Genomic DNA, 13,158 nt, shown 5'->3' with positions numbered 1-13,158 from the left:
TATCCTTTAAGGTAATATAATAATAATAATGACAATAAAATGTAATAAGCCCAATTAATAATCTGTTTATCTTGTGTGTGTGGATTCCTGGATAAAACTGATGGCACAGTGTTGTACAGTAGGGGTGTTCATGACTTGTTTTAGTGACGGATCTCCTCCCCACATGTATTAAGGCATAAATAATTATTTGGTGTCAGACAGATGACCGTATTCTTTATTTGCAGGAAAGGAGTATAATTACCACATCAAAATTCTTAAAATGGCACTTATTCCTTCTCCCTCAATAAAATTACAGAATATCTGAATATACAAAAATTTATCAGTTTAGTTTATCTGCAGGGCCTAAGTCCATTCTCAGTATTTGTGCACTGGAGGCTTCAAATCACCACATCACACTTGTGTATGCTGAATATTCGGAGCAGGATTGGCAATGTCACAAATTATGCTCATAGGCCCACCTCTCTAAAAACAGATTTCTGGTGTCCACAAAGAAAATTTACCCTATGAAAATCTCCATATATACACCTTTTTTTCACACACACTAGTGCACATCACAGTCCTGACCATTGTTAACCTTCATTAGATCGGCTTTTGTTGTCCTTGTTCTTAGCTTGTTCCTATTCCCGTGTAAGGAACAAAAACTGGAGTGAAATTCCTTGTATGTGGACACATACTTGGTCTATTAAGCCAAATCTAATTCATTGCAGCTTAACATTATCATAATAAAATTATTACGGCTTTATTCACAGAAGGGAAAAGTGATAAAATAAATATATAACACTGTAAAAAAAAAAGAAGAAATAACGTTGGTCTGCTTCCCACACAGCATCTCAATAAATACATAAACACTATTTTTCAAACAATCACAGACAAAAGAGATGGTAGAAAAGAGCTTTTTATTTAACACTAAATACAAAAGTAATATTCCAAAGTTGCAGCTGTGTAAACAACTTGTTTTAATTGTATTCACACCTGATTTCCTTTGTATCAAATTACAACCTGTCTTCAATTTGAAGTAATGGCTGTGGTTAACAACCATTTTTTGTTTTCATTATATTACATAAATGTACAAACATCTGTTTAAAAGCAACAGACTGAGTTCATATCGCCGTCGTGTTAACTGCTGCCACTGATGGACTCTTTGACAGTGAGGGCTGGTGTGGGTCCTATGTGGCTCCAGATGTAGCCCTTCTCCGGTCGGATGGGGATGGTGGGGAACGGAGAGCTCCGTGACTTGAAATATTCAGAGGGGGCGTGGCACACAAACTCCAGGTACTCCATCTTTCTGGGTAGATCCTCCTCTGGACCTGATACAGAGCAGGCAATTCTTAACTTGTCCTGTAAATTGTTGAAAATTTAAAAAAAAAAGTCTGAATCTTAAATTCCTCACCAACAATGTATGTCCCGGGATCAAACTGGTCCTTTGGGCTACTCTGAGTGGGGATCAACCAGGTCAGCGCTGCACTCTTTTCACAATACTGGTCCTGCACAAAACCTCGGATCTGAGCGTAGTATGGTTTCCCATCTTCCTCATCTGTTACCTTGATCACATCTCCTGTCTGGTAGTATACACCCTGTGAACACAAATATTAACACTGAGGATGACAACAGTTGGGCTCCTTCTCTCACAGGTAAAAAACATGATATTGAACAGAAACGTGAGATTATTTCCGCCTGGGAAGAATAAACAACATACCTTATAAAATACTGATTCTGACGTGATGATTGTTGCAACAGATTCTGGTGCTTTGATCGGCTGAGGAAAGGGATCAGAAACAGGTAAATTCATGGTGAAGCATGATAACAAGAGAAACATCTTAATTCTCTGACTAATCCATCTCTAACTTACATTTTTGAGTTTGAATATGTGTCGTCTCCCCTTTCCTTTTGTTGACACCTTCTTCTCAGACGCGGGAGCTTTGTATTTGGTGCTTCTCAGCCGTGCAGACCTCCTGTGGATCTCCTGCTTGGACTACAGGCAAAAGCAACAGACACCAGGGATTTAGCTGCAACTCAGCATTACTTGGCCAGCCACCTTCACCCTAAAGCAAAATGTACTAGGGCAGTTCATGATTATGAGGTAATTATAGAAAAGATAAGAAAAATAAAGAAATGTCCATCATAATATCTCAGAGCCTGAAGTGATAGCTTTCCAAGTGCCTGTTTTATCTGACCTACTGTCCAAAAAACAAGACATTTTATTTAGAGCTGCAAGGATTAATCGATAAGTTGCTGACTATTAAATCACAAACTACTTTGATAATTAATTCATCAGTTTTTGTAACTTTTGAAAAGGAACGAAGGTCCAAATGTTCTGATTCTAGCTTCTTAAATGTGAATGTTTTCTGGTTTCTTTGCTCTTCTATGACAGCAAACTAAATATATTTGCACTGTGGACAGAACAAGACACTTGGGGATATCATCTTGGACTTTGGGAAACACCGATTGGCCTTTTGTCACCATTTTCTGATATTTTATAGACCAATCGATTATTTGAAAAAACGATCAACAATGACAGTAATCCTTAACTTAGCCCTAATTCTATTTATAGTGATCTAAATCAAAACAGGGCAGCAAATGTTCACATTCTTGGATCTCAAACAAGCAAATATTAAGCATTTTTCACCTGATTAGATACTTTAATATCAAAATAGCCGATTTTCAAGAATCAATGAATTTACTACTTGTTGTATCCCTGGAGTCTACCTTCATCTTCGACAGACACAGACAATGGTCTTCCTATAGTGGAAATAAGAGTGTCAACATTAGAATTGAAGAAAACATCCTCATATCAAAGTTAAGTCACCAGGAGCTGCTCTGTGATCGATTATAATCACTACATTTGGCTCAGTTATTCTGCCTTTCAGCTCAAGGAAGCACTTTAAAATGTACAAAACTGAGGCGTAAAAAGAGCTCACATACTGGCATGTGAACTATATTTTTGAGTGGGTGTTCCCTTTAAAATAACCACAAAGTGTGGTGCTAATATTCCGCACAAGAAGGCACATTTTAGACACAACAACCAACCTGCTTTCCCCCGCCATTGCTGGGCTGGATGTTGGAGGAAATGGAGGGTCCTGACGCTCCGCCGCTGCTGCTCTTCCCCGTGCAGTTGTTGCAGAGGATCTCTCCCTGGTTTCCCTTCTTCCACATCGACGAGGAGTTCGTCTTGCACACAGCACAGCACGGCTTCAACCCCAGCGGCATCGTTAATGCTCGGAAAGCGACGCCAGGGTACGAAGAAACGAGCGGCTACACATACAGTGCTCAACAATGAGATAGATGATGGTTGCTCCGTTTAGCTCCTGCTAACTGTGTTTCACCAATGACACTGGCACAAATGACACAAACAGAGAGAAATATGTCTCCTTTCTGAGGTCAACACAACTTAAATGACAAGCTTTGACTTTAGACTAAATACGATACTCACGAAAGCATCAAATGCAGCCTGAATTGTTTACATTTGCAGACACATCACCGCCATTGCTAACGGAACCTTCTTCTTCTTCTCCTTTGCCTCCTCTTCTTCTTCTTCTCTAGTTTAATGGCGGCTCGCATACCAGGGTGTGAAGCTGCATGCCGCCACCTACTGGACCGGAGTGTGTAGCCTCAGGGCTTCATGTACTTCAGGTTACATCCTACAAGTAAATTATTAATAATACAAGTCCCCCTCAATAAATAAAACAAAAAACAAATATCATATCTTGCCATGTAAACCTGTATCTTTCAGAAAAATAATCACAGCCTTGTAGCATTCCATCATTTTGTCATCTCATCCCTAAAATCCCTTCCAAACTCCATCCTCGCCCTCGTTCATGCATCCTACAAAACACCTGGTGCCACTTTCAGATCAGCCACAGCCATCTTGAACTCTTGCCTATTGGCAATTCAACTTCTGGCATTCCATTGTAGGATATGGATTACCATGAGGAGGATACTTATTACCTTGAGATGGTCGATCATAGTAAGTCGGGTTCAACATTTAATTTATCAGTTCAGCTGTAATTTCTTTAAACTGCAGGATCTCTATAGCTGCCTCTACAATTGTCTTGATTCTATTACTTTTTCTCTTTTGCTGCATTGCAACATTCACAGTTCTGCAGATGAAAGCCACAAAGCTGATTTGGTCCACAATCAGTGTGTCTTCATTCATCTCCTCTATGTATGGATTTGGTGTAGCAGACGGAAGCTCTTTTCGTTGTTTCTCAGACTCCCTTGTGCTATTTATCACATGCACAGCACCGGGTCTGGCTAGCTTACTTTACTTTACTTATTTTTTAACTGCATCAGCATAAGAAACTGGTTTGTTACTTTATATTCCTGCAACTTTCTGGCTTGCCTTTGAACAGGGCACCCTCCATAAGCAGCACTATGTTCACCACCACAGTTGCAGCATCTGATTTTTGCATCTTGACCACACTTTCCATATTCATGTTCACCTCCACACCTTGCACATCTTAGTTTTCCTTTACATTGTCCTGCAGTGTGTACCATTATCCGACACTTGAAACATAGCAGTGGCACTGGGATAAACTCTCTAACATCATAGCTCAAATGCATGCAGATGATTAAAGTGATCAACATGTTTCTCAATAAATAAATAAATGAATGTGCCATTAAACTGGCAGTTTCAGTCCATACAAATGTGCATTGTATACAACTACTCAAACTTGAATAATAATAATTTATAAAAACATAAAACAAACAGACATAAAGTATAACAAGAAAATAAAGTGTATTGTAAAGAAAATATGAGGAAGGGATTATTTATATCGAAATTTTAATCAGAAGATAAACTTTGATGGCTGATCAATCGTTTTTTACGCCTAACCAAACTATATAAACTCTTTGAATTGAACTGAACAGACAAATGCAATTTCATACTGTTTTACTTTGTTTATATTTGGCGGACCCTGCCACCTTTCTAGCTTCAAACAGTGTTCTGGGGACCTTATTTTCCTCCGAGAACAGCTTGTTCATTCAGTCATGGAAAGACTGAATAAATATTATCACCTCATTAATATTGTAAATATTAAATTTCTGAGTTCAAAATTCTTCTCCCAAACTACATAGTGCCCCTTTAATTTTGATTTCTGAACACTAAAATCACATTTAGCCCACCTAAAGCAACAGGTATCTGAATCAAAGCTAGTTCTGTGAGGAAAAATGACAATGATGACATTATGATACATTTTTTAAAGATAAAGGTAGTAACTGGACACAAAAAAAAATGTTTTTCACCTGTAGCGCCTCCACTCCAGCAGGGGGCGGTAATCCAGCACAAAAACCGCCAACTACTGTTAATTTCGTAGTAGAAGAAGAATAAACGCGTCACGGTTCAAAACAATACTTGAAGTTCCGCCTGTCTGTCTCTCCCCGTGTCCTCATGAAGATGTCTCAAAATAATCCCGACAAAGATGACCAAACGTCAACCAGTAAGAAGACCATCTCACTCCCAATCTCCAGAGTGAGGTTGATAATGAAGAGCTCCCCTGATGTCTCCAGCATCAACCAGGACGCCCTGTTTCTCACCACCAAGGCGACAGTAAGCTGCGGTTTGATGCTAAATCATGGGTCCACTGAGCGCTGCTAACTTCACAGCTCATTCATCTGCTGCTGCTAACAGGCGTTAGCTCGCTGTTAGCTTCTCTGATAACTGTACATGTAGCTGCTCCTGTGTCCGTTTGAGCTCAAAAAGTGTGCTCTCACTGTGAGTTTCTCCTCCGCTGACTTGTTGTTGTGTTGTTGAAGGAGCTGTTTGTCCAGCACTTGGCTCTGTCCTCATTCAACAACAGCTCCGGGAAAGAGACCAACAGCCTGTCATACAGCGACCTGGCGCACACCGCGGAGGAGAAGGAGACCTTCCACTTCCTTACAGGTGAGAGCAGACACAGCCAGGTGAACCTGCAGGGACTGTCTGCAGCATGTGATGTTGGCCACTGTTTACCAATTACCATTGAAATTGTAGATTAATGTGGAGCCTCACAGATTTCATGTAACTGGTGGTTTTATCAGGGTAACATTAAACTCACAGTTAGATGAGTAAATGCAGTCTAATACAAAAGCCCTGTAATAAATTCAAAATATTCCTGTTTTTGTGCCAGTGCATCATACTGAGATATAATAAGAGCTGCAACAAGTAAGCGATTAATCAGTTGAATTAATTTCCACCGATTTAGATAAACTTCTTAAGAATAAAGTCAAAATTCTTTGTTTATAAAAATGTGAATATTATCTGGTTTATTTTTTCCTCTACAACAGTAAACTAAATATCTTGCGGGTTGTGGACAAGACAAGACATTAAAGGATGTCATCTTAGGCTTTGGGATACACGGATTGACATTTTTCACCATCTTCTGATATTTTATAGACCAAACATAATTGATTAAATAAAGAAATAATTGACAGATTAATCAACAATATAAACAACTATTTATTGTAATGTTGGATTTTTATATAATTTGTTTGCATGGACGATAGGAGGCACCATAGTTTGTCAGGTACAGAATTCCTGTCTGGTTGTCTTAGCCATATACAGTAGACTGTACTAAGTCATAATCCCATTATATATGGATATTACAAAATGTAATTAAAGATACCACAATCGAGGATCCATACTCCCAGTTCTCAAAGGTTATTTCTGCAGTCCAGCCAGTTCTTTATTATAACTCTGAACTTGTATTCTTTAAATGCAACATATCCTGTTTCATTGTAATAACCCATCAATGTTTATTTACTGTTTATTTTCCTCTGTCTTTTTATTAGAATCTATTATAAGTTACGACATGTACGCAAACCAAGTATTTAAGTGTAAAATATCAAGTAGTCTAAAAACAACAAGCTACAATCTCTAAATGTAAGGATGGGATCACTTCTTTAACTCAGCTGAGTTGGTTTGAGGTGCTCCACACAAAAAATCACAAGAAAACTCCAAGGCACTGTCTTTTAAACAATGTGCCTTTAAGAAAAACTGATGGGTTTCAGCATCACTCCTTCGTCACTTCATCATGGAGAAAAAGTCATTGTTTGAAAGGAAGTGACTTGGATTTTTATTGTGATCTCTGTTTCTGTGATCTTTTATTAGTTTTGTGAAATATTCTCTTTTCTAACCGACAGACATCCTGCCCAAGAAGATCTTGGCTCGAGATTACCTCAAGTCTTTGGAGCAATTGCAGGAAGAGGACACTGACTTTTAAAGAGGGACACTGGCTGCATTTCGCATCAAGACAGATGTTAGGAAGTGTACACGCCATTCATTAAGAGCAAAATGACTGGCAGGAGAGACACCCTGGAATTTGTCAAAGCTTTTAAACGCGTTGACAGAGTTCAGCTGTAGAGCTCATGGAACTGAAAGTAAAGCCACGTAGGGCAAATGTGAAATTAAATGAAGACTCAAACACAACAACACACAGAGTCTTAGAGCACCATAGAAGAAGATGTACCTTATGTCAGTAAAAGTTTGTAACGGTGTCCTAAACAAAGCAGCCTCAAATTAATCATAACCCCTTGGGTTGTCTGCAGAATTGATCACCTCTACAAAAACAATATTTTTGTGTAGGCTAAAGTACTGTTGTTGCTAATTAATGATGCACTTGAATAGTAGATCTCAGAACAATTCTGCATTTGGCCTCTAGTCAGAGACTATCTTTGAACCTTGTCTGGTAGCAGCAACTTATAAATTTCATGCTTGTTTTCCACGCTTGTTTAGTTTTTTGTTTTTTTTTCTGAAGGCCTGCATGAGCTCGCTCTGTGTAACAGACCAAGACACAATTGAAGTCCATTCCACACAGCTGGAGCACAGATGTGTCAGCTCCTGAGTTGTTATTGCCTTTAAAATATGGTTGGGTGAACATTTTATTTTAACGCTGTCAAACATTGATGTCAAAGCGAATTGTGCTAATGTTTCTGAGTCTAAGTTATACCTGATTTTTTTCAAGATATTGTCATGTTTGAGTTCTGAGTAGCTTCTCATAAATACTTGAAAGTTGTTTGAACTGATCAAAATTACCTCTTTTCTTTCTCCAGTTTAACTATAAAGCAACTGAACATGCTGTCTTTCCAAATGAAATTTCACCCTCAGCCTAACAGATGTGACTATTTAAAGTGTACATAACAGCTTACCATCTACAAGGCATCTTCCTCGTAAATTTGTTGTAAAATTGTTTAGATTTGATATTAAAATAAAGTTTCATGCTGTCTGATATTCGTGTTGCACTCCATTTTTATTCTAAATGCTAACTGGAGGGGAGTTTGCAGGCTTTTAAACTGTGTGGGAGTGTCCTTACAGAGTCGTTAAGTGAGTTTCAGAGTATATTTGTGTTATACCATTATCTTGGAGAGGTAGAGGTATGTATTGCAATATAAAAATGTGTCTGGTTCAAATGTCTCATGGTTTTACTAGCAGCTGTTAAAGGAGACCTATTATGCTGTTTCATTTTTTTCCTCCTTCATTGTTTTATGTTGGATTTGTGTATGTAAAAGATCTTGAGAGTTAACAAGGCCAAAGTCTGCACCAACAGAAGCTCCTCTCCAACAGAAAACACTGCTTCTGAAACACATTGTCAATAGTCCTGCCTTTAATTCCGTGACTTTGTGACATCACACTTTGTCACCATGTCACACATTTGCATAATTAATAGCGGCTAGTTTGGCACGTAAGAATTGATTTAGCACAGCTGCTTGTTGTTGGCAGTGCTGGGTCAGGCGTGTGTGAGCTGACCAATCAGAGCAGACTGGGTATTCAGGAGGAGGGGCCTTAAAGAGACGGGAGCTGAAACAACATTTCGGACAGAGGGGGTAACAGCATGAGAGAACTGATGTGTTTTTTGAGCATTAAAGCATGTAAACCTATTCTAGTAGTAATCCAAAATAAAATTATGAACATAATATGTCTCCATTAATATGACCGTGAAATCTCCATATGAAACGGTTGAAAAAAAGGCAATATAGAACAATGGCTTTAGTTCATCACATGTCCTTGATAATGTGAGGTTTATTGATCTCTGCTGCCTCCAGGTTACACATGTTATTTTGGTAGGTATTTGGATGACATAAGGTGCATATCAAGTGTGTTTTGTCCTAATAATACAGACTAAGATAATCCTGAGCATGCATGCATTTGCTACACTGAGTGAGTTTACATGTTCATTAATATCCTGGTATTGAGCATTATCTTGTTTTTGATTATAATCAAGATATATCCAGGTTTCTGGAAGCTGGGATAAGGTGTTAACTTGCACAAAACATAACCCGGATACTCCAAAAACATCATCATAACCAGGATACTAGTGTGCATGTTAATACACACAATGTTGTACAATCCTTTAATATATAAATACAGTTCAAATAAGGGAAGAAAATGAATCATCGTCACTGTCGGATGAGTTGGTTGAGTCGAAGCTGCATGTTCAGCAGAGTATTCTCCAAAGAAGAAAAGTGATTCTCCAGGATGTTTGCCATGTGCTCTCTTCCATCTATGGCGTCTCCTGTGTTGGTAAGATGCTCTTTCATGCTGAAAGTGACGACAAACCACAAGTTAATGTCAGAGACACATTTACACATTGCTGTGCATTAGAATTCCCCCCCAGATTCTGTGACTGTTTTAAGAGTAACAACTTTTTCTCTCACATTTAATAGAGACAAAGCATCAACTATCGTTCATTCTCCAGAGAGCCTCGTCTCGGCCAGATGTCCCAACAGATGATTGTTGAAATGACTCAGCTGCTTGTCTGGACGCCGTTTCAGCTCGGCCCTCTTTGGCCGTCATGCAGTGTTGTGTTTGGGTCAAACAAGGATTTCCGGCTCCCTCACTAACAATAATTTAGGAATAATCTCACAGCTGGCTTGGATCAGTATTATTACGTAATTAATTCTTACAGTGGGACTTGAAGCTGTATTGTGTGACGGACATCTGAAAAGTATGGTTCTAATGTTTTTATATAAATATAAATACACAACAAAGGAAAGCCACTGGTGAATTGTGAGTACATTTACTGAAGTACTGAACTTAAGTCCAGATTTGAGATACTTGTACTTTACTTGAGTCTTTTCTTTTCTTTTCATGCCAATGTTACTATTACTCCAGTACATTTCTGAAGGAAATATTGTACTTATTACTCCCCTACATTTAATTGACAGTTTTAGTTACTCTGAAAGTTAAGATTCTTGCTGTAAAAACATAGGAAGACCTTTGAAAAATAATATGATGTCTTCTTAAAAAATAATTAATAAATTAATATTAATTATCCTTAATTACAGTCATATAGTAGACACATAGAGTACTTTTACTTTTCATACTTTAAGTACCTTTTTCAGATTTTTACTTAAGTAACACTTTCAGTACAGGACTTTTACTTGTGAGTATTTTACAGTGTGGTATTTGTACTTTAAAGTAAGTAAAGAATAGTCCCCCCCCCCCCAACCACTCCGGAAAGTCGGACCACTGATATACAGTTTGGGTGTACTGACTCCTACATAATTCAACAAGAAATCAACAGGCACATATTCATAGTATTCCCACTTAATCAGCCACAATACCACAGTTTTAAAAATACTGTTTGTGGAGTGTAAGATGTGATTACAAGAGAGTATGAATTTTAAATGGAAAAATAAAATTTCAACACAAACTCCAGTGTTACGGGAATTTATGAAAACTGTTTGTGGGGTAGCAGAGGTCAGAAAAAAGGTGGGAAGATTATGTTTTGATTTATTTTTACATAAGAAAGGGGAGTGGAGGCTCTGTTCTCATTACAGAGGAATTCTTGAGAGATTTTTTGTCAACAAGCGTAAAAAAGGGAAAAAAAAGATGGCTTTCATTGTGACATTTAATCCTGCGCTCTGTGGAGCAGCTGTTAAGAAGAAATGTCTCTAACACAGCATCATCTGATCTATATTTTTATAAAGTTTAATGCTGGGTTGTAGAAAAATCTTGCAGTGCTGAAGTCCATCAGTTCTGTGGCTGCAATGACAGTTTATTTAACAGCTCTTTATTCACAGAAAGTGGCTATTTTCACAATGTTGTTTTGTTTGTCAGAAATATATTATTCTCCTCAAGGAGAGGGTCTGAAGAAAAGTCGATAATTATTTTAATTCAAGCCCGGAGGTTATTTAATCTGTTAAATGGTCCATGAACTTCTGTTTCTCACCTCGTGAGGACCCCCTGCTCCTTCCCTTCCTTCCTCTTCTCAGCCAGAGAGACAAACACCTTCTCCATGGTCTGCATAGTTTCCACCACACTCTGGTGGTCTGTGAGGATCCCTTGGACCTCCTCTCTGGCTTGGTGTTCGTAGGAGCTCCCTCCCTCCTCCACCCCGCTGGAGGTGGACACCGCCTGCAGGGCAGCCCTGTTCTGGAGAACAAGCAGACGGGACCTGGCGAACTCCTCGGGTCCGGCTATGTTCTCCCAGCAGATCTCGGAGGACGGTGGTAACCAGAAGCGCTGGGTGCAGTTGACTGGTTTTCCTGGGGTCTCTGTTATGAAGGGGCTGTCAGCAGGGAAGCTATGGAGCAGGTGCAGAAGAGATGATCCAGAGCCCCACTCCAGATCCTCAAATTCTGGTTCCCCGGATACTGGCTCAGGGGGTAAAGTAGGAAGAGGCCCTGCTGCCTCTGCACCCCCTGTTGGGAGGAAGATCCCCAACAGGAGGGAGCAGGACAGGCAGAGCACGGCCCTGCTCACCGCCCCCTGGAGCATCTCCAAACTGGCTGAAACACACACACACACACACACACACACACACACACACACACACACACACACACACACACACAGCTGTAAAAGCTGGAAAGGCCAGTTGTTGGCATCATGACAGATTTTATCCACTGAGCATTTTTTCCACTATTCACACAATAGGTCTCCTCTCGCCAACATAAAACAGAGACCAACGCATTTTCATCTCATTTTGGAAAGCAAATAATGATAACATTGTTAAAACACGCACAATCCCATTAAATTTCAAGATGTACTACATTGTGCATGTCAAGAAGAAATGAGAGATTTTGTTGAGCCAGTAATGGGTGACAAATTATTTATAAAGTTAAACAGTGGTGGAAAGCAGTGCATTTACTCAAGTACTATGCTACTTTAGACTTACACTTAAACTTAACAAAACTTTAATGTCCTATTTGTGGCTCAATGCAGAACATAAAGACACATTAAAAACACATCAGACGGACAAAAAACAACAAGAGCCAACTATAATACGAACAATCAAAGAAAAAGTGTATGTTAACAATTATCATAAAATTATATTTCCCAACAGTCCTATTTGTTTAATTGAGTTATCACCATTAATGTAAATTAGTTTTTGCTCGAATGGTTCTGATCTCGGGGTATACACCTCCGACCAGAAGGGAGTGGCTGGATCTCCCCTGTAAGAGGATGAGATGTATCCATGAAGACCTTGTCTGCCTTCACGGCCAGCCTGGGCAGACACAGATGGTAGGCGTACAGGCCAGCCTGCTGTCTCCCATGATTTCCCCACAGTTCTTCACAATTTTGCGCTTTCTACTCCACTACATATATATTGCTGCTGCAATTACTTTTGTAGATTAAGATTTTAGATTAAAAAAAGGTAAGTTTACAAAAAGCAACATATTGTTAAGGATTAAACCAATGTTTTCTAACTAAATGTTCGCTAGTGACCTCTTTCAACAAAGCAATGTCTAGTTGGCACATCTTGAGATGTTTCAGATGTCTGTGAGTTGTTCACAGCTCCACTTACGAGGAGTTTCCACTCTAAACGTCTGACATGCTTAAACCATCTGTTTATAAATGTGTTAAAACTAGCTTAACCTCCAGCTACAGCTGGCTAGTAAAAATGCTAATTACACATTGATGCATCAGTATTAACAATCTAATAATGTCCTATAAAGTAATATATCAGTCACAGGGCCAAAACAAGACAGTCACTTGAACTTAGGCACATTAAAGGGGCATTATGTAGTTTTAGAGATGAAATTCAAACTCAGAAGGTGGTAATAACACAAACTCAGATTTATTTTTCCATAATTGAATAAACAAGCTGCACTCAGAGGAAAATAGGGTCCCCAGAGCACTGTTTGAGGCTAGAAAGGTGGCAGGGTCCGCCACATATAAACAAAGTAAATCAGTATGAAATTGTGTTGTCCTTTAGGGTCAGTTTGTTTATTCACTTTATT

At 39.0% G+C, this 13,158-nt stretch overlaps 3 protein-coding genes across 4 annotated transcripts; 1 reads left to right on the top strand and 2 right to left on the bottom strand.

The window, feature by feature from the left end:
- Positions 1-879: 879 nt before the first annotated feature.
- Positions 880-3,526, bottom strand: gatad1 (GATA zinc finger domain containing 1). Of its 2 annotated transcripts, XM_073463116.1 has the most exons (7): positions 3,431-3,526; positions 3,028-3,331; positions 2,707-2,739; positions 1,850-1,972; positions 1,697-1,756; positions 1,391-1,574; positions 880-1,307 (listed from the first exon to the last, which is right to left on the bottom strand). In XM_073463116.1, the coding sequence occupies exons 2-7, from the start codon at positions 3,205-3,207 to the stop codon at positions 1,117-1,119; spliced, it is 771 nt and encodes a 256-aa protein (XP_073319217.1). In that variant the 5' UTR covers positions 3,208-3,331; positions 3,431-3,526; the 3' UTR covers positions 880-1,116. The 2 variants fall into 2 exon arrangements, with proteins under 2 accessions (XP_073319217.1, XP_073319218.1); XM_073463117.1 differs by lacking the exons at positions 2,707-2,739; positions 3,431-3,526 and having other exon boundaries at positions 1,017-1,307; positions 3,028-3,297.
- A 362-nt stretch (positions 3,527-3,888) lies between these two features.
- chrac1 (chromatin accessibility complex subunit 1) lies at positions 3,889-8,201 on the top strand. The gene is made up of 4 exons (XM_073463188.1): positions 3,889-3,964; positions 5,393-5,545; positions 5,752-5,878; positions 7,117-8,201. The coding sequence occupies exons 1-4, from the start codon at positions 3,926-3,928 to the stop codon at positions 7,194-7,196; spliced, it is 399 nt and encodes a 132-aa protein (XP_073319289.1). The 5' UTR covers positions 3,889-3,925; the 3' UTR covers positions 7,197-8,201.
- Positions 8,202-8,958: 757 nt separating this feature from the next.
- On the bottom strand, positions 8,959-11,692 carry LOC140994137 (uncharacterized). Its single transcript, XM_073463708.1, has 2 exons — positions 11,145-11,692; positions 8,959-9,511 (listed from the first exon to the last, which is right to left on the bottom strand). The coding sequence occupies exons 1-2, from the start codon at positions 11,690-11,692 to the stop codon at positions 9,370-9,372; spliced, it is 690 nt and encodes a 229-aa protein (XP_073319809.1). The 3' UTR covers positions 8,959-9,369.
- Between the last annotated feature and the right edge of the window lie 1,466 nt (positions 11,693-13,158).

Source organism: Pagrus major, chromosome 3 (assembly GCF_040436345.1).
Source record: "Pagrus major chromosome 3, Pma_NU_1.0".
Classification (NCBI taxonomy): domain Eukaryota; kingdom Metazoa; phylum Chordata; class Actinopteri; order Spariformes; family Sparidae; genus Pagrus; species Pagrus major.
Note: the sequence above shows the minus strand (reverse complement) of the source record. Positions and strands in the feature narration are given on the sequence as shown.

Excerpts from the sequence above, each read along its gene's own strand:
- LOC140994137 (XM_073463708.1), bottom strand. The coding sequence starts at position 11,692 with ATGCTCCAGGGGGCGGTGAGCAGGGCCGTGCTCTGCCTGTCCTGCTCC. Across the intron at positions 9,512-11,144 it reads GAGCAGGGGGTCCTCACGAG|CATGAAAGAGCATCTTACCA; the intron begins GTGAGAAACAGA and ends CGTCACTTTCAG.
- chrac1 (XM_073463188.1), top strand. The coding sequence starts at position 3,926 with ATGAGGAGGATACTTATTACCTTGAGATGGTCGATCATA. Across the intron at positions 3,965-5,392 it reads CCTTGAGATGGTCGATCATA|ATGTCTCAAAATAATCCCGA; the intron begins GTAAGTCGGGTT and ends GTCCTCATGAAG. Across the intron at positions 5,879-7,116 it reads GACCTTCCACTTCCTTACAG|ACATCCTGCCCAAGAAGATC; the intron begins GTGAGAGCAGAC and ends TCTAACCGACAG.
- gatad1 (XM_073463116.1), bottom strand. The coding sequence starts at position 3,207 with ATGCCGCTGGGGTTGAAGCCGTGCTGTGCTGTGTGCAAGACGAACTCC. Across the intron at positions 2,740-3,027 it reads GCAATGGCGGGGGAAAGCAG|GAAGACCATTGTCTGTGTCT; the intron begins GTTGGTTGTTGT and ends TTTCCACTATAG. Across the intron at positions 1,575-1,696 it reads CAGAATCAGTATTTTATAAG|GGTGTATACTACCAGACAGG; the intron begins GTATGTTGTTTA and ends TTGTGTTCACAG.